At 30.9% G+C, this 20,651-nt stretch overlaps 2 protein-coding genes across 4 annotated transcripts; both read right to left on the bottom strand.

Annotated features, from left to right (window-relative positions):
• Positions 1-9,580: 9,580 nt before the first annotated feature.
• On the bottom strand, positions 9,581-15,655 carry LOC126657664 (condensin complex subunit 2). Of its 2 annotated transcripts, none has more exons than XM_050352392.2 (13): positions 15,291-15,655; positions 15,096-15,197; positions 14,561-14,678; positions 14,151-14,224; positions 14,013-14,073; positions 13,730-13,930; positions 13,338-13,633; positions 13,093-13,234; positions 12,747-13,003; positions 12,630-12,660; positions 11,432-11,571; positions 10,712-10,822; positions 9,581-9,981 (listed from the first exon to the last, which is right to left on the bottom strand). In XM_050352392.2, the coding sequence occupies exons 1-13, from the start codon at positions 15,546-15,548 to the stop codon at positions 9,778-9,780; spliced, it is 1,995 nt and encodes a 664-aa protein (XP_050208349.1). In that variant the 5' UTR covers positions 15,549-15,655; the 3' UTR covers positions 9,581-9,777. The 2 variants fall into 2 exon arrangements, with proteins under 2 accessions (XP_050208349.1, XP_050208347.1); XM_050352390.2 differs by having other exon boundaries at positions 9,581-9,984.
• A 1,228-nt stretch (positions 15,656-16,883) lies between these two features.
• Positions 16,884-19,982, bottom strand: LOC126654476 (uncharacterized). 2 transcript variants are annotated; one of them, XM_050348339.2, is made up of 5 exons: positions 19,645-19,982; positions 19,150-19,306; positions 18,396-18,446; positions 18,185-18,277; positions 16,884-17,199 (listed from the first exon to the last, which is right to left on the bottom strand). In XM_050348339.2, the coding sequence occupies exons 1-5, from the start codon at positions 19,818-19,820 to the stop codon at positions 17,140-17,142; spliced, it is 537 nt and encodes a 178-aa protein (XP_050204296.1). In that variant the 5' UTR covers positions 19,821-19,982; the 3' UTR covers positions 16,884-17,139. The 2 variants fall into 2 exon arrangements, with proteins under 2 accessions (XP_050204296.1, XP_050204297.1); XM_050348340.2 differs by having other exon boundaries at positions 19,150-19,314; positions 19,645-19,782.
• Between the last annotated feature and the right edge of the window lie 669 nt (positions 19,983-20,651).

Below are 20,651 nucleotides of genomic sequence, written 5' to 3' on the forward strand. Positions count from 1 at the left end.
TGGCCAAAATCGATAAAATTGAAAGTTCATGATTTTTGTGAAACTTTTGTGAAAGATTTGGCCTTTCTACAATAGTTGGCTATAAAATAATGAGTAATTATATTATAAAAATAGCATTGACTTGTTATAAAAATAATGTGAGACAAGTGTTGCATTGGATAATCACTCATAATTTAATCATTTAAACATACAATCTGATTAAAAAAAGTCTTGGTATGCTAATTATTTTAGAGATATACATAAAGTTTTCGGTAGAGAATTGCTGACTCTATTTGTATAATTGTATAAACATAATTACTTTAAAGTTTAAAGGATAAATGAGTTTAGCTGAAGTCATATTTAAATGGTCAAATCAAAATAATTTATGAAGCTAGTGAGTTGTGACACAATAAATGAGTACGTGTCCGTAAGATGAGCGATAAGGGAAGGGTAGGTGTGTAGGGTATTCATATATCCATGAAAAATAAATTGGTATTGTCCAAATTAAAGACTTATTATCATTTATGAAAATTAATTAACTATATTAAATATTTAAGATATTTCAATTGAATTAATTTAAATTAATTAAACAAAATGAATTCTGATGATAATATAATCAATAATTCTTATGCTAAAAACAATTTTATATAAATATATTATAAGATGAATTTATTAACTACTCCATACGTCCCAATAGAATTGTCCATGTTGAGAAATTTTTTTGTCCTAAAACTATTGTCCACTTTTAAAAAGTAACTAATCTTTACACTCAATTTTTCTTTATTACCCCTATTTAAAATCCACTAATAAGTAAATTGAAAATAAATTGCAAGTGAACTCTATATTAAATAGGGGTATGATAAGAAAAGTAACACATAAACAATAATTGCTTTTCTTAAATTGTGTGATGAATGTAAAGTGGACAGCTCTATTGAGACGGATGGAGTATTTAATAAGAGTATTATATGTAAAATATTTTTTAACACGTGTAAGTCAAATAAGTTTATTTTTATGGATGAAGAGTGTGATATTGCCGATTGTCAATATGGACATAGTTTAAATGGCTAGGCATCTTTAAGTGCATTGTGGAGTTCGAATCACGTTTCTGTAACTAACTATTAACAAATGATATTTTAAAGAGTCGACTAACATTTTTGGCAAAAAATATTTTGATGGTTCACAATTAAAACTATTTATTCGAGTTTTTAAAATTGACACCGGTTCAAAATTGACTTTCTTAAACCCGGGCTGATTTTAATGAGATTTATGAGTCGACCAACTTATGATCACCTTTAGATCACCAAACTACTAATAAGATCAAACTAAAATTTAAATTACTGTTATCATTTTACTATTTTAAGTACACATGTCATTTGCCCACTTCTTTATTATTTTTCTCAATACAATAAAGATAATTAATTAAAAAATATTAATTTTATATTGTCTTTTTAATTTAATAATAATTTGAGAGCAATCAAAAAAGTTTCTTTTAAAAAAAATGAAACACTAGTTTTATATAAATATAGCTATAATACTGATAGTTAATATAAATATTCTAATAAAAAATAAAGATATAATCATAAATTTTATTAGGATTAAAATATAATTTTTTAAAAAGTTATCATTTTTATACGCTTTCAAACAAATAAAATTTATAGTATTCATTTTTTTGCCAAAAGGTACAAAAAATCTCGTAATCTTCCCAAGAGTATAGGTGAAATCTTAAACTAATTTGGGCACAAATAAACACTCGTTGTTTTAAAATTGAACAATTAATACTCTCTAAAATATAAAGTGGGATAAATAAATACTCTCATTTCACTTCAAAAAAAAATACTCTCATAAAATATGACAGTTAACACAGTCAAATCTATTAGGAAAAAAGTTAAAAAATAATTTTAATATTTTTAATAGTTTTCAAATTCATCTCTCAAAGAACTTTTATGGACAAAACTTTAATTTAAGAGTTAAGTTTGACATATTTATTAGGCTAATCACCTCAAAAACTACCGACCTTTCATTTTTTTTTCAATAACACCCTGACCTTGCAATTTCGTCAATTGCACCCTATTTCGTATTTTTACATTTCAATAGCACCCTAAATTAAAAAAAATAGATGATTTCATGATTATAAGGATTAAATTTTATAAAATAACCAAATCTAAGGATCATTTTATACTATTTTCTACTTGGCTAAATTTTAACAAGTCCCTTAACTTAAAATATGTTCAAATAAACCATCTTCTCCATTAATTCAAAATTAAAAAAAAAATTATTTTCCCCGACATCTTTTCTGCTCGACCCGCTGCCGCTTCTGAATCCGCGACCACCCACCGCCGCTTCCGGGACCAGCAGCTGGCCTCCTTCCGGCCATGGAAGATCAGCTGGTCTTCCATGGCCGGAAGACCAAGACCAGCAGATCTGCTGGTCTTCTGGCCGTGGAAGACCAGCAGATCTGCTGGTCTTCTCGCCGTGGAAGACCAGCAGATCTGCTGGTCTTCTCGCCGTGGAAGACCAGCAGATCTGCTGGTCTTCTGGCCGTGGAAGACCAGCAGATCTGCTGGTCTTCTCGCCGTGGAAGACCAGCAGATCTGCTGGTCTTCCTGTTGAAGACCAGCTGCTGCTGGTCTTCCACGGCCGGGAAGACCAGCTGCTGGTTGCTGGTCTTCCATGGCCGGGAAGACCAGCTGCTGGTCTTCCTTTGGGGAAGACCAGCTCGTCTTCCCCAAAGGAAGGTCTTCCATAGAAGACGCGCAGCTCGTCTTCCATGGAAGACCGGTGACGGAGAGCGGCGTTTGAACGGAGGTGGTGACGGAGAGCGGCGTTTGAACGGAGGTGGTGACGGAGAGCGGCGGCGTTCGAACGGATTTATTTATTTTTTGTTATTAGTTTAATTATTTTTTATTATAGAGAAGAGGGTTTGTACATATAATGTTAAACATCATATGATATTTAGAGTTTTTAAAAAATATGAAGGATTCATTTTGAACTTTATCCAAATGAAAATAGTTCAATTTAATACTTTAGGGTGCTATTGAAATGTAAAAATACGAAATAGGGTGCAATTGACGAAATTGCAAGGTCAGGGTGTTATTGAAAAAAAAATGAAAGGTCGGTAGTTTTTGAGGTGATTAGCCTATTTATTAGGGGTGAGCACGGTTCGGGGGAATCCGGGAATTGACAAATCTCCGGAACCAAACCAAAAATCGAGGATATCAAAAATTGGATATCCGGATACGTACCAATAATCGGTTCGGTTCGGTTCGGAGATTTTATTTTTCGGTACGGTTCGGTACGGGGATTCGGTCATAATGGTTCGGTACGGTTCGGTACGGATATCACTAAAACCACGGATATTATTTTATATAAAATGTGATCTCTACTATATTATTATATATTATTTTGACTTTTAAAATTAATTAACTACTCATTCATTCATATTTTTTATATTTTCAACTATCACAAGCAAATAATCATCAATAAAATAAAAATGCACAACATGTATATTATCGTTCGATTTAATATTAATTTTTTGATTATTTGATAAGGGTACTTTTAAATATTCTCAAGTCTAAAATTATATCATTTTTATTAAAACTGTGTAATTTGGTCAATGATAGAAAATAATGAATATGTGTTGTTTATATTAATTTATAAAACATACTTTTAATAATTATTAAATACTTGACAAAGTCATATAATTTTCATTGAAATATATAAGTATTTTGTTTTTATGTAAATTAATAAAAAAAATTTATATATATAGACTAATATTTTTAATATATATTATATAAATTTATAAAACAATTTTAATTTTTAGTAATTTAAAGTTAATACAAATATAATAATTAAATGAAAATTAGAATCATAAATATATATATATATATATATAATTTCGGTTCTTCGGGTATAAGTTCGGTACTTCGGTTCGGTTCTCGGTACGGTTATTTATAAAAGATCCAGAACCGTACCAATAAAATTTGCGGTACAGTTCGGTTCGGGGAAAGTCAATGGTCAACGGATATTTTTCGGTCCTGGATATTTTCGGTCCGGTTTTCGGTTCGGTTTTGGAGATATCCAGGATCCGTGCTCACCCCTAATATTTATAATTAATTTTTTTTTTGTAAAAAGAGCCGCAAACTCTATCCGGAATCGCCGCCGGAGACGAAGAGCTTCGTCAGACATCGCGCAGAACTTTGTTTGAAACGAAGTTTTGCGTCTGAGCTTCGTCTCAAACGAACTTGTGACACTCCGAAAACGGTTCCGAATAAGGGCGGCGACTGAAGGTGGAGACGGTGGTTATGGAGATGGGTGAAAGTGGTAGCTAAGAAGATGACTATATGGAGGTGGATGAAAAGAGTAGAGAAGGAAAAAAGTCGAAGAATAAAAAATTTCGCTAGCAAAAAAAAGCAAAAAGATGAATAAACACCAACAATTAGATGAAACGGCACAGAATAAGTGAGAGAAAAAAAGTCGCCTACTGGAAGTTTTTTTTTTCTTTCAAAATATTATTTAGTTAATTAAATAAAAAAAGAGAGTGAAAAATATTAAAAGAATTAAAAATATAAAATCTGTAAACATTTTAAACATTAAAACTATTTTTAAGCTTTTTCTATAAGATTATGAAAGACACGTCGGCAGTTAACGGTTTCTTTTAACGACGATAGAAGGAAGAGTTTAATTGTTCAATTTTGAAACAGTAAGGGTTAATTTGTATCTAAAATTAATTTAAAAACTTATGTTTACTTTTAAAAAAAATTACGAGAGCTCTTTTTATATCTGTTATGATTTTTTTTCTTGTCATTTTCATTCTTTATGTTTTATGTAAACAGAGGGGAAGACGGAGTTAGAAATATTTTGTGTTGTGCATAGGTTTATTGTCGAGTTGCTATGGGAACTAAACCTAACGACGCACAACCTGCAAAGGATAAGAAGAAAATCTTAAAGCATGAGGCTATGCTGTTCGATATTTAATTTTAATCCTTACGTTGTATGGTCCCGACCATTCAAAAAATAGTTAAGGTTTTGTCAATTTCTCTATTTTTTTAGCAATTGTTTTATTCGATTAAAATATTAGGTGGATCAGGGATTAAGTCAATACACAATTTTCAACCCTAAGATACGATCTCCACTCCGCTCCACATTCACTAAGTAATCAATGGATGTTTATAAAAATATTTAAGAGGACATAAATATTTTTAAATACTTCTTATACTATAATTTAAAAATTATATCATACAGCGCGTCAGAATTTACAGTATTATTTTGGCGTTTTGATTCCTTACCAGATTTTGTTGCAGCGTATTTTACTATATAACCGTTTCAATTGATTTTTAAAAACACAGTTTGTAGCTGTTTTTTTTAAATAATTTTTAAAAATGTTTTAAACGGTTTTCAAAATACGCTTTACAGCTGTTTTTAAAAACAGTCTTTAAAAATATTTCAAATATGTTTTTGTTGTTTAAAAAAAAACAGTTTATAAAAGGTTCTAAAACAGTTTCCAAAAATTACCAAAATAGTTTTGAATGAATCTAAATAATATTTTTAACGTTTTTAAAAATTATTTATAAAATAAGTTAAAATGATTTCAAATGGTATCTAAAAACAATCTTTAATGGTTTCCAAAAAAAAAACATTAACAAACAGTTTTAAAAAATAGTTTTCAACGGTTTTTAGAACCTATTTTCCAATAATTTTTAAAAATAGTTTCTAAAACAGTTTCAACGGTTTTTAAAATTAATTGTGAAAAAATGATGGATCTACGAGTTCAATGAAAAATTACCTAAAAACATTAGTATTTTCAAAAACGTTTATAAAACAACTCTAATACTACTATATTGAAAATCGTCATGAGAAAGAAAAGATGAATCGGCCAAATTTTTAAAATAAATTACAAAACAAATCATCAACAATTTAAAAACGATTAGCATCTAACAAAGGAAGAAAAAGAACCACCGTTGATAGACACATATTTATATAAAAAATAATCAGAGATAAAAAAAATATAAAAAAGAGGTGGAAGAAAAATGAGAAAACATGAGCTATTGATTGAGAAGAGCGAATTTAGAAATATTCTTTTAACTTTTTAAAAAAGTAAGAGAGTATGGAAGAAACATTAGAGAATGATAAAAGTCAACTTTCAAACTCATACTCCCTCCATCCCGTTAAAAAAGGGACATATCTCAATTTTTTTTGTCCCACATAAGAAGGCCAAATCATGATTTTTGTGCCATTTTACAAGGAATTCTCTCTTATATCCCTATTTTCTCTTTCTATAATTAAAGCTAATACTCTTTACACAAAGTACAAGACAATAATTAATAGGGGTAAAATAAGAAAAACCAAGAGTAATTAATATTTTCTTAATGTATGTGTAAAAGGTGTATGTCCCTTCTTAAGTGGGACGGAGGGAGTAGTATGTTTTACAAAGGTTTAATTCCTTAAAAACCCTCCATCTTGTATTTTATTTTTGTTTATAGCCTGACCTTGTAAAAATACCATTTGTACCTAATTTTGAATTTTTATGTTTCATCTCTATCCAAAAGCATTAAATTTTACTCTTTTCATTTGAAAAAAAGTTTAAAACAATCCTTCATTTTTAACTTATATACTAATTAGATATTAATGTTATTAATAGTACAAAAATACAAATAATAATAATTTTTTTAATTTTTTTAAAAATATATCCGATTTTTTTTAATTTTTTAATTTTTTTTAAAATATTTCCGAAAAAAAATTAAAAATAATAATAATTTTTTTTATTTAATAAAATTAAAACAATTAATTAATTATTTGGATGTATTTGATTATTTTTTAACTTTAAGGATTTATTTGTATTTTTTAAAATAGAAAAAGTATGTTTTAAACTCTTTTCCGAATGAAAAGAGTACAATTTAATGCTTTTGGGTAGGGATGAAACATAAAACCCAAAATTGGGTACAAATGGTGTTTTTACAAGGTCAGAGTATAAACGAAGAAAAAGTGTAAGATGGAGGTTTTTTAAGGAATTAAGCCGTTTTACAAATAAAGACTAATACAGTGTTTTTAACAAATACTGTTAATTTGATAATAAAATAAAAACTAATACTGTTAATTTTTTTGTAAATCGAATAATTTTTCATTAATATTAAGCAATTATAAGTGTAAGAATTTTAAAAAAGTATAACCGTTTCTAATGACCTGATATAGAACAAGATGTAAAATCTTAATTCGCAGATCACCTTATAAAATAAAAATAAAATTACATAATTGCTCTATCACAATAAGAACCAATTCTTCTCTGCCTAACAGAAGACTCACCGATCCTTCATAAAAAAGACAAACAAACCTTTTCAGATAAAAAGGACAACAAAACTTTCATAAAAAAGTCAATCGTTGTTGGTAAAGATAAAAAAACTAGTATAATCAATAAACGATTTCATCTTCAGTCTCAAAAGGTTTTGATCTATTTTTGATTCTTATTTTGTATATATATTGAAATTGATGCGCCTCGTCGATAGACTTACCAGCAAAAACAATAAAGATGAAAAGAAGTCGGCTATTTATTTTATTCGGAAGTAATAAAAAAAATGGCTACCGCCAACGGTAAAAATAAACCATTGACGGCAGCCGAAGCAAAAAACAAGAAAAAAATTGACAATTAGAATTTTCTATTTGAGAGAGAAGAGAGAGAAAGAGAAATAAATATTGTTAATTACTCTCTCTACAAAATAACATTCTTTCCCTTTTCTCTAAACACTTCTCAAATCTTTTAACTTGAGGAGGTTTTGCTGGAAAACCACCTCCTCCGCCACTTTTTGCTTTTTATTTTATTTTGATTTACTTCAATAATTACTCCATGGTTAGAGTGAGTTGTGTTCTTTTATGAGTTTAATTTTTTCAAAGCATTTAAAAAATCATGTTTGATTCTTGATTTTTTTGAATTGCATGTTAAGGATCTATTGTCGAAACATAAACTTTTGAAGCCTTTTTGGCTTGCATGTCAAATTTTTTTTATTTTTCTTAAGATCCATGAACCTTTAAATATTCGAGTTTATCTTCAATATTATATTATTTGATTTTTTATTGTTGATTTTAATATTTAGTTTAATGTTGGTAAATCTCTATCTTTTAAATATTTTTAAAAAACAAGGTTGCAAAGGTTGAAATCTTAAAAGTTCAAGTGGTTTCTTGGTATAGTCGATCAAATTTCAAGTTAAGACGCTCGCACCGGAACTTAGTTTCGTGTTGGATGCCAAAATAACAAAATTAGCGGGATTTTAGCTTAATTTTTCTTTTTTTGATTATTATAATTTGTTTGTATTTTTATTTGTTATATATATTTTTAGATTAGAAAATTTAAAAGACCATATATTTTTTTAATGTTATAAGCTTCTATTATTATGCTCCAATTTTATTCTTCAATATATTTTTATTAAAAAATAAAAACTACAGTTAGTTAATAAAAATTGCAAATGAAATGAATTATTTTAAAGTTTTTCATCATTCAATAATTAATCATTCAATAATTTTGATTATGTAATTATTAAAAGAAGAATATAATTAAAATTAAAAAACAGGAAAATTAATTTGAAGTGACAATAAATAGTTATTTGGTCCCACTATAAAAAAGATGCATTGAAAAAATATAGTTGCCTTTTTAGGTGACTAATTTATTAAAACTAGGCTAAATTCATGCAACGGTCTCTGTATTATGCCATTTTTATTACGAAAGTCTTTATATTTTATTTTTCTAGTCTCTCTATTTATCAAATTTATGATTTTTATGCCATTTTGTGACTGGATGAAAAAAATTGTAAAATAGAGTAATTTGAAAAAAAAAAAAAAACCTGAAAATTTAAAATTAGATAAGTGTTAAGACTAAAAAAATAAAAATATAGCACAAAAACTTCTAGAAAAATGATATAATACAGGAATATCTTATGGATTTTTCCTTAAAACTGTTCGTAGGTGTATAGTTATAAAGAATGACTGCAATAGATTCCTTTTCGGGATCCTTTCCGAACGCAGCATACAATTTTTCGTTGTATTACGCTCCCCAAGTATGCTTGTTCTCCCCTGCTTCCTTACTACGGCAAGTGTTTTTGAAATAACTCACCTCAAGTCTATAATTTCTCTAATTTTCTCAAGTTCTCTTAGATGGATGACACCTTAGTAAATTTTGATTTAATTTAATAATTTTTTATTATTTTCAACTGATAATAAAGGAATTATAATCAAAAATATAATAGTTCTATAATATTTTAAAGTTAATCACAAATTAAATTGCAAATTTTAAAGTGATTTGCAATCACAACAAGAACATTACAATTTGTCAATTTTAGTTACCATTTTTTTTTTGACAAATTAAAACATTGATCAATCATCCAACAAGAAATATAATGACATGACTATATATTATAATATTCAAGTAATCATTTTTTCAGTCCAGTCTATTGATTTGCCAAAAAATGAAAATTAATAATTGACATGCCAAGTTTCAAAATTCATATTATAATTGCAAATCACACTAAAATTTATAATTAAATTTACAATTAACTCAATATTTTATAATGATCTTATCTTGTGGACATTATGTATATAATTCAATTTCATAAAAAAATTGAAAAAAAAAACTAATTTAAGCTATGCATGTGAAGTGTCCTTATGATGGCAACTGACGTACAATATTGTCGTTTAGCGTCAAAAAATTAGACAATAATATTGAGAGATGAACAAATAGGACACAAGAAAAGCAATTTTCACGAACTAAAATACAATAAAAAGATTAAGGTACAGAAATGAGAGGACTCAATTTACTTACAAGTCGTTGGTTTGAGGCAGATGTATAGAGAGATCATCCAGAGTGGGACATCCATGGATGCTCAGTCCATGTTCATTTGCCAAATGTAATACGCAGATGAAACATAAATGTGGGGATATGTCCTTTATATTTGCACTAGCATTGCATTCTTTTGGGAAGCTTGACAGTAGATTCTTGAATGATATTGCTTCTTCTTCATCCTTCTCATTAATCAAAGTTAATATAATATTTAGAAGTTGGAATTTAACATGGTTTTAATTTAATTGCAGTCAAGTCGTCTCAATTCAATCAATTGAATTTGATTTTGCTCGCGTGATATGGCCGCTATGTGAGTAAAATCAAACTTGATTAATTCAATTGGATAGACTTAACTATAGTTGACAAAATTAAAAAAATTTAGTTAGTATTAATGAAAGCAACAAAAAATATTAGTTCCCTCGTAACTGCCGTTGCCACCAAGTTAGCAGCTTTATAAAAGTTTATAGGCTTACTAACCAAACAAATCCAATAGTTTAGTGAGAATCTCTATTACATTCAGATCTTTCAATTATCAATTATAGTCAATTCTGATTTGTTTTGTTTCAATTGTAGCCAACTGAAACAAAATAAATCCAAACGTATGAATATATTTGGCCACAACTAAGATTGGTTATAAATGATACAATTACAAGATCTGGATATAACTAAGATTATCGCTCAACGTTTGGATTTGTTTGGTCATTAGACCAAGTTTATACAGGCTCTAGTAGGGATTTTATCATATTATTGGCTGCTTATTTTGTGTTTGTACTGTCACTATCACATATCAACATAACAAATTTAACTCGGGCTGCCACCCCAATGGATAGATGACGAGTCTTTCGAGTAACTATGAGTGGAGCACACAAAGCAAAAAGTAAAGATGACTGATGGTAATGATACGAGTACTACCTCAAAAGACATTTTCGGAGATTCTTCTATATGATGCCATAAGGTTTCCTTCAGTACCTGCACGTCAACTTGCTTTGAAGTTTTGTCATACTGAACTTCAATTTTGTTTACCTGGATTGTTTATGTAAGGAAACAAAGTATAAGAAAATACAGAAGAGAATGTCGAGCTACAACATCAAAAATCAACAAATAAAACTTGTTTAGCCAACTTCTAAGCAAGGAGGTCGAATTCTTTCCTAAATGGAAGATGGAAAAAGTTGAGAACTTTGCAATAGAGAAAATTTCCATGTAATATACAATCCACTTCAGTGGGTATGTGCCTTGGTCGGTAAATAATAGACCCATAAATTCTGTATTTAAACTACGCACGCCCATCAGCTTTCTCATGTGAAAAATATATTGCTGGTAGTTTTTTTGAATCCTTTGATAAGCAGAACTGAAAATAAATTAGAAATGAAACATCAAAAAATATTACATATTAACTTGGCCTTCTTGAACAGGAATAATTCTAACGACAGGTTTGCTTATTTCAATCATTAGACAAGAAGAAAATGTTTACCAGAAATATGTATCGAGACAGTGTATGTTAGGATTCCTAGCATTTTTGTTAATTTGAACTCAGAATTCAAGCCCATTGTTGGCTTTTATTTGTTTAACTTCAAGATCGTTGTAGTTGCACGCATAAATTTAGAAACGGACAAGAATAGTTTGCAAACTGACCTGGCGAGGTTGAGAAACAAGTGTGTTAGGGTCTTCCTCATCACTGCAGGCATTTCCATCATCAACTTCGCCACCACAAAAGCTTCCTTCATCCCATGTTGGCTCGGCTCCATAATCATCTGACTGCTGTTTCAGTTGATCTGAAAAAAGAGTGGGTAGCTTAAGCATATTTTTGTGGTTATGAAATGTGTTATGATGGATGATATACTTTGTGCTTACCAACAAATTTACTATAGCCGGTTAACAAGCTAGATAGTGTTCAAAATCAGAATACAAAAAAGAACCAAAAGTTATACAAATCCATATACTAGAGAAAGAAAAACTACCGAGTTGCAATAAAAACCACTTGCTCTATGTTTTCGGACAAGAACATGTTAATAATGCAGAATAAATGAAAGCTCTCCCTTGCACAACACTCAACCGTCAATAGGGTCAGTTTACCCAGACAAGAGATAAAGAGTCAAACATGCAGATTATGGAAGAAATCTAGAGAAAAATAGAACAGAGAATGCATAAAGTGATATAGGACATAACTAAGTCTAAATCCTATAATTACCTAAAGGTCAGCTTTCATCCAGAATCAAACTGTTTCACTGCCATCAACCATGTACGTTGCTTTTAAAATTGATAAACAAATAAATGCAAAATAGATTAAGGCCCTATTTCATGGATGTAAAAGGATTGGACATTAATGTTTCTATAAATAGTGTACTATGGACTATCGAATATCGAATATCGAATATCTGTTAGATTGGACACTAATGTTTCTAAATTCTGGAAGCTAATGAAATACAATTACAAAGAATACAAAAATAAAAAAAGTACGAACGGCATGAAAATGGACAATCCCATCAGTGATTGGATTCTATATAAACATTCTTCCAATATATATTACCAAACTTAACCTCTGATTTCAAAGTTAACCAAAAGGTTTACATGCATGAAGGACTCAACTCAGAAAGAAAATGATCATACTGATTTCTATGGTTCAAATATAAACCTATATATAAGTAGTTTTGACTAAGTATATCAATTTAACAAATTCTTAATTTTAAAATATCCTTAAGCCATAAAAATTGGCATTTAATAATAGCATAGCATGAATGAGAATATAAAAATACAGTAAGTGCTAGCAAAAAAATTCTGGAATATTCAAAGATACTTTGCTAGAACTTTTGAGTGAGAAAAGAAAAATTACCTTGGGACTTACGGCGTCTCTTCCCAAGACACTGCATCCAGAATAAGTATTTCATAATTGTAAAGAAATAATAACCATCTCACTGGTTTTACCACATAACAGTTCAACTAGAATTACCATTATATTAGGCAAAAGAAATAATTTAACCAAGTCTTCTGGTTGACAGTGGCAATCTTCAGGCAATGTTGTGTTGCACGGTGCTCTTGTTGCTGGTAAAAGTAATGACTTGGCATTTTTAGGAGGGGTAAAGATATCCGGCAAATTTTCTTCCAAGGCTTTCGTGAAATCAATATCAAGTTCTGCTTGCTTCTTAGTCTTGGGTTTCTTAGAAGGTAATGGCGATCCTTTTTCAGTAGAAGAATGAGACTCTGGACCTACAGAAGAGCTTTCAAATCATAACCTCGCAAGTAGTCTACTGTTTGAAAACGATTATGATCTAGTGTGGAACTATCCTGCACCTTACCTTTAGCTTTCCGAAATTTCCAGTGATCAGGACCCGCCCAAGCATTTTGCTTGGCCGTGAATCCCAAACTAAAAAACAAAAAGCTATCAACTTTGTCGAATCTGTCGTCAGTATCGGGGCTGTATGAAAATGGTTCCGTTTCCTAAAGAGTAAATCACAACTTGTTAAGACTTCAGAAAGCCCTTAAACAAGAAAGAGCAAATTATCAGAGTATATGCAATCTTAAAAAAGTTGGCAATGCAGACCTCGTAAAGATTTGAAGATGATGGATCTGCACCATTAGGCTCATCATCTACAACACTTGTTTGTTCATCACGTTCAAAAGACCAGGACTCACCATCATCAAATGCATTACCACCAACATCAGCTTCTTGACTGTAGGTTTCATCATCTTTCTCAACCTGGTGAGGAGATTTCTGGAGAGAAGAAAAAGTGTCTGATGACCTTCTATTATCTTCATCAAAATGATTGATTATATTTCCCAGAGTTGGGCAAATCTCATCCCTGGTTTTCATGTTTAGTACCATTTGTTCAACGTGTTCTGCAAGTAGAACAAGAAGTGAATTAGTTTTATTGGACTCAGAAAAAGAACCACCGACCAGATATTCCATAAGGTACAAAGTTTAATATGCTACACCTCTAGCAAAAGACAGATCAATTGTATCTTGTCTTTCCTGTTGATTTTCACATGATGTGAACTTCCCTGGTACTTCTAGTGAATCAAATAGCACTCGACATCCACCATAGACTCCAAGATTGTTCAACAAAAGACCCTTAGCTCCACCTTCATCAAATTGTGCAGATGTCTGATGATAGAGGGGATCTACAGCAAATGCAGCTGAAAATGCAACTTAAAATTCATTAGTAACTGCGTTATAATCTCATGGTAAACATAAAGATGAAATATGATGTCAAATCACCATCAAATTTCTTCACATTAAGAGCCTCAAAGGATGATTCGAGTGTTGACAAAGGTGAAATCTGCACGTGTAAACTTCTGTTAGCCAGTATTATAAAGGCCAACATCATTTATGATTATGAATTAGAAACCTGACAACCTTTCGTTCTGTATCTTTTTTGGGTTGCCCTTCTTCTTGTGAATTATCAGTATTGGCATCCCCCGTGATATCATCTGACATTACAAAACATCAAGACATCAACAGCATATATAAGGCATGCATAAGATAGTTTTGAAGCATTCAGCAAAATGTTCTGAAGTCTATAAAAGCCTGACAAAGAAACACATTGCAATCGTCATATCACAATTTCAATCATTCTTTACACTACATCCAGCCCAGTAAGATGGAGAAGATACTTTATCAACAAATTTTGTAATGCCCATGAGCTTTATTCAAAAAAAAGTAACTCCACGGGACAGGAACCAAAACTGATTCCTTCCAAAATATAAGATTTATATAAAGAAATAGCAATATGTTTTCCAAGCTCTTTTACAGGTCTTTAACTCTACCTTGTTCATTATCTTGACCTGCTCTATTGATCCCACCAAGGACCTTGTATGCTTCCGAATGCACAGAATCCACCCGTAATGAGTAGATTTTAACTCCAGCTTCTAGGGTGCAACTGGCCTGCAAATATTTGAGCCAAAAGGATGTAGGTGGTAACATACAAAGACGTAAGAAGAAAATATAAATCAGACCGGAACTAAATCCAATTTTTACTCATGGCATTTAGCCGTAATATTAAGACTTTAGTATCTTTGCATAAAAATTGAAATACAAATCACATTTGCAATACGCAAGATTGTAAAGCTTGATCCAACTATCATTCAAGATATAAACAAATAAAATATCCTTCTATGATATTTAATTTTCAAATTGGACAAAATACAAAGACCTATTATTTTATTTTACTAGCATAAATAAAATTCAATCTCTCCACTCTCTAGACCATCTCTTATCAAATTAATTAAACTTTATTCTAAAAATATAAAAACAAATTCATTTACATCAATCAACAATTTTAAAAATAAAGAAAAAATATACCTTTTGAAAATTAGTCTCAACATCTTCCTCTTCTTCAACCTTAATAATCTCGCAAAGATGATCAATCAAATTCAATTCCCATGTATTCTTTTGATTTATTTTCTGCAAATACAAAACATTCAAAAAAAAAACAAATTAATTACACATTATAAGTTTTAAGAACAAAAAAATGAGAGAGAGGGGGGTAAAACGGACATTTTCACTGGCGAGTTTGATACAATTTTGAAAAAGAACGAGAATTTGCTGCTTGTCGAGGCAAGGATCGGAGTCTGCTGCTTGTTGAGTGGCGTTGGAGGCGACGAGCTTCCGGCGAATAGCGGCAGCACGGGCGGCGCGTGCCTGAGCACGCTCGAGTTTGTCGTCGTTGGAGCCCAGGAAGAAGGGAGCATTAGGGGATTGGATTCTGGGAAGTCTCTGCTTTAGGGTTGCATTTGGGCTTAGAATGTCTGCCATAATTTTTAAAAAATTTAGGGTTAGGAGTCTGAATTTAGAGAGATTTAACTATATGATTGAAGTTTTTTGAGTTCCGATTTTTTCCCTCCAACGAAGTATATTTTGAATTCTGGGAATTGGGAAAGAGAAAAGTTCTTCTGTAGTTAAAATAAATGGGAAATGGTTTGGAAATGCCCCCTAATGTTTCTAGTGAGATGCAACTTAGTCCCTTATGAATTATTGATTTCTAATAAACGCCTGATGTTTTAAAATTGGCTCAATTGTGCCCTTGAGTTTAACGATGTCAACACTTTAAAGAAAATCCGTTAACTCTTATGTGAATGATTTAAAAAAAAAATTTATCACATTGTTCTTTTACCGAATATTTTATTTTGACTAACTCATTTAATTAATTGAGTCTGACTAAAATTTATATCACAATTTTTGTATGTTATGTTGTTTGAAATTTGATGCAATTCAGCATTGCAATGTCTTACTTCTCTATAGTTATTTTGATTTTTTTTTTTTACATTTTATAAAAATAATAAAAGTGTATGCGTTTTCATTAGTTAGTTTATTTTTTTTGATAAATTATCATTTTTTGTATGGAAAACTACTAAAGATTTGTGAAATACACCATAAATCCTTATGAAAATGAAAGTTAGTTGAAACAAATCTTATGAAAATTAATGTAAGAGTATTACCATAATACTGATTGATTCTTTTTGAAATGTGTCTTTCTGACTTAATCATGTATCTAAGATTTTTAATGAATAAATTAAAACAAAAATAATTGGTAAACGTATGAAACTCTTTTATATGATGTTTTCAGCCAAATAATTTATTTTAACTATTTTGATAAATTAAGGATAATACTTTCTATTTTAACTTTTCATATCATATAATGATTTCTATGTTTAGGTCAATTAAGGACGGAATGTATTATTCATATCCCTGAACTTGTTCATATTGTACAATTAGTTTTTAGTCGACCTAAAAATCAAAATTAGTGTTCTTAATTAATTAAAATGGCTGAAAGTAAATTACTTGTTCATATTGTACAATTGTTTTTTTTAAAAAAAATTAAAATTAGATTATCTATGTATTCGTATTTGTAAGAACTCCATTATTCTTAAAAGCGAAAAGGTTCATCCATCCAATTTTCCTTTAAAAGTGTATATTTCAAAAATCAACTTTTAAACTATTCACTATTTTAATGTCCCGGTTAAGAAAGATGAGTTAAGAAGAAGGGTTATATCATTACTCATACGGGTATTACCGTATACATGGACCATCATTTCCCATGAAGACACTAGCACATAAACATTAAACAGAAATGAGAACTGAGAAGGGAGATACTTTTTGAAAGATGGTTAATTACTTTACTCTATCAAGTACATTAATGAATAATTCTTTTTTTGATGAATACAGTCATGAATAATTATTTGTTCTGAATTCTGTCATTCTAAAAGATACATAAGAAGTGCATCGATTTCCAGGCATTGCCTCCTCCAATAATTGAATGTCATATACAGCACTCTGGCCGACAATTTGAGACTTCTGCAAATCAACTCACTACTAACGAGTACGAGATAGCCGTAATGCCGCAGTACTAGTCTGTGCTTCTCATAAGGTATGCTACAATGCATCCCAACAAGGATCCAACCACAACCTGCATTAAAGCACGAAAACACTAAAACAGGAAACAACAAAACGGCCTTTCTAAAATAAAAATACGTTATAAGTATTAACATTCAGAATTTCAGAAGAGTTTTCAGAAACGAAAAATGAAATGCCGAAATACATGGTTCGACAAGTTTCCGTGCAACAAGGATTGCGACTATATGATAGGAAAGCAATCATTTTTCTCTTTTACCTATTGACTAGTACTGTTGAGATCAGAATGCCTAGTACTCTGAATGAATCATCGATACCTAAAAGCGAATTAATTGTAAAATAAATCGATTAACGTGTTTTGATTACAATATGAAGTATGAACTCTAAATCTTGGCAATGTAAGACACGATCAATTTAAGGCAATTTGGAATATTGAGTAATTTTCCGACTAAAAGATTGCGGATTGTTCCCGGAACAATGTACATTCTGATGTCCACATCAATTTTTCATTATCAAGAAAATGATCAGTATTCTAAACTGCAAAAAAAATGATAGTTCGTGTCTAACAATGCCAAGAGTTAAAGTTCGTGTTATAATTACAAATTACGTTAAAGTTTATATGACTTAATTTGCATTAAACCCTAAAAGACATGTATAATAAGTGGCCATGGAATCACAATGTCTGAAAATTTCAACATTAAAGGCAATCTGTCAATGTGGCTTTCCCATTTAGAGTACAAGCAAGTGCATTAAATCTACTCTTCACCATTCAAAATTCCACAATTCATGTATCCCTTCTTTCAACCACGAATTTCCTGAGTAATATTAAAGATTCTTGTTCATTTCCCATATTGGTATATGTATGGCAATGTCATGGTAATTTATCTTTAGCAACAGCATAAAATACATATGGATTCCAATGCGTCACTCTTGAGACTGCCAACTTAATTTTACAATTAAAATACTAACCAAGTACTAACTGAACTACTGGAAAGTAGTCTTTCATTTGTAACAAAATCTAGTTAATATGCAGCAAAAACCTGAAGTGGAGTGTGCCCAAGTAATTCACGCAGTGGTCTAACACTGGATAATGGGTGTTCAGGAGGAAACTCGCAGACAATTTGATTTAGCAACTGCAATAAGGGAAAAAAAATACAATGGCCAGCATGTAAAAAACCCAGTGTACAAACATCCAAACAATAAGTGAAATGCAGTATACTATACTCGCAAGAATATATCATGACGGCTTACCTCAGCTTGCCGCCCAGCATGAAGCCTGACACCTGTGGCATCATACATCACCTTCAAACAACAAAAACAACTAATTATATACTAACTTAAAATAAAACTGTAGGGCTTTTATCCCACTTGGTTTGGATGAATAATGAACATCTGATATACACAAGATGCCTAGAAATTCCAGCATTTTACATATTATATCTGTGGTGCAACACGCAGGCCTTTCCCAAAAAATTTAAATGAGAATATTTCCATATAACACTCAAAAATCACATCCAAAGCAGACACATTTTATTGCTGAAATGTAATTGAAACACCAAATAAAATTCAACTCTATTGCATAACATATTTATCCAGAAAGGAGACAATTTGGTTTGTCGGCCAAAGCAATGAGATGCTGAAGTCTCTAACTTCATATATTTAAAGGCTTGCGTAAAAATAGAAGAGAAAGTTATTAATAACAACTAATTATTTGCAATATTAGTGGAGTGAGAAACACCATCTTGAACAAACTGATCAGAAATAATCAGACCCTCTTTTAGACTAAATTTGGCATGTTTTAGTACTCCAAAACAATCAAACAGCAAGCAAGTTCCACACTCTATTTCAACATTTAAATTCTTCTCAAACTAAATAGCAGAAACTCAGACAAACAAGCTACTATTTCCATAATGGAAGAAAAAGCAAGGCCATAGAAACATTGATCGATATGCAAATGAAACAAGTATTCAATATCAAAAAGAAGAAACTTCTAAAGAACACATACCACACAGGCTAAGACAACCGCAATTGCAAAAGCCGGCGATCCCGTCCCTTCTTGTAGGCCTATAGCCATCGCTAGTGCGGTCACGGTAGCGGAATGAGAAGACGGCATTCCGCCAGAGTCGAACATTCTTTTAGAATCCCATCTCTTTTCTTTATACCTGAGCATCTAGGAGAAACAGGTTACAAGAGTGAGCCACTAGATAGCAATATTAAAAACATCTCACAATTCAACTAAACCATTATACAAATATTTTCAAACAGCAATACAACCAAAATAAATACATCCTTCCTCGACAGAAATAAATCCTATGTTTCACTTTTGTAGCGATTTAATCTCATTCTTTAAAACACTGCATTGCACATCCAATCTTTTGCACTGTGTAACCTACAATCATTTTTCAACAAAAACTAAACCTAAAAGAAAGTGTACAAAAACGGCCTCGTTTTGCATGAATTGAAATTGGAGGTAGAGAATTGTTGTGATTAAGAAACGAACCAATTGGTGAAGATCTTAAAGAACTGGGCAAGTGCGCAGGAGAGAAAAGCGGAGAGGAGAGGGAGGTTACTCGGTAACACGGACAACGATGAGGCCGTAGATGATGAAGACGACGTCGTTTGAGCGGCGGTTCGCGAGGAGGAAACTGCATCGGCGACTGTCATGACCTCATCCATGGTTTATTTGTTCGATCTGATCGGTTAATCAGTGGAAAGAATATGATCAATTGAGAGAAGAGTTGTGTGTATGAATTATTCAAATTTGGATTTCAAATCTGTACGAAGACGGAAACGAAGAAGAAAAAGCGAGATGTGTCGTGTCAGCGTCATGTTTGAAACTTGGGTTTGCCATGTAGTACACGTGTGCTCTTTAGATTTGTCTTTTTGTCACCCTCGATTAACCAATTAGAGTACAATTAAATAACATTAATTTTTTTAATTAATAATACATGAATAATTATATATTTATTTATATATGTTCTAATTTTTTATTTTAAAATTTGATATCTTTAAGCACAATAGCTAGTCATTCTTTAGTTGTTGAGAGGATAACTTATTTCACAAAATCATGGAATAGCAATTCCGTAGAATACCTATTCCATGAACTAAAGTAAAGAATTTTCATTCTCTACGGAATAGATATTCTATTCCGCACCTATTCCATGAACCAAATATGGTCTAAGAGTTGACAATAAATAAGTAATTTAAGTGAGCCTAGCAGCAATGATTTGCTGAAATTTATGGTTAGCTCGAATAAAGTTTGGCTTGACAAGATTAGCACTGTTATAAAAAAATGTTAATTGATAAATCCCTGCCGACGAGCCGACCTATGAGCTCCGAAATATCACCTGAAAAGATAAGAAGAGACAGAGGTCAGATCGAATGCCGGTGAGAGACGCCTGCAATGCGCTCTGACATCCAAGCCAGGGGAAGAAGAAAAAGAGATGATTATGGTAAAAAACAATTATCTCTAGAGTTTGCACGTAAGGTGTCTTTTATAGGTTTACC

The sequence above is a fragment of the Mercurialis annua genome, linkage group LG7 (genome assembly GCF_937616625.2).
Source record: "Mercurialis annua linkage group LG7, ddMerAnnu1.2, whole genome shotgun sequence".
NCBI lineage: Eukaryota > Viridiplantae > Streptophyta > Magnoliopsida > Malpighiales > Euphorbiaceae > Mercurialis > Mercurialis annua.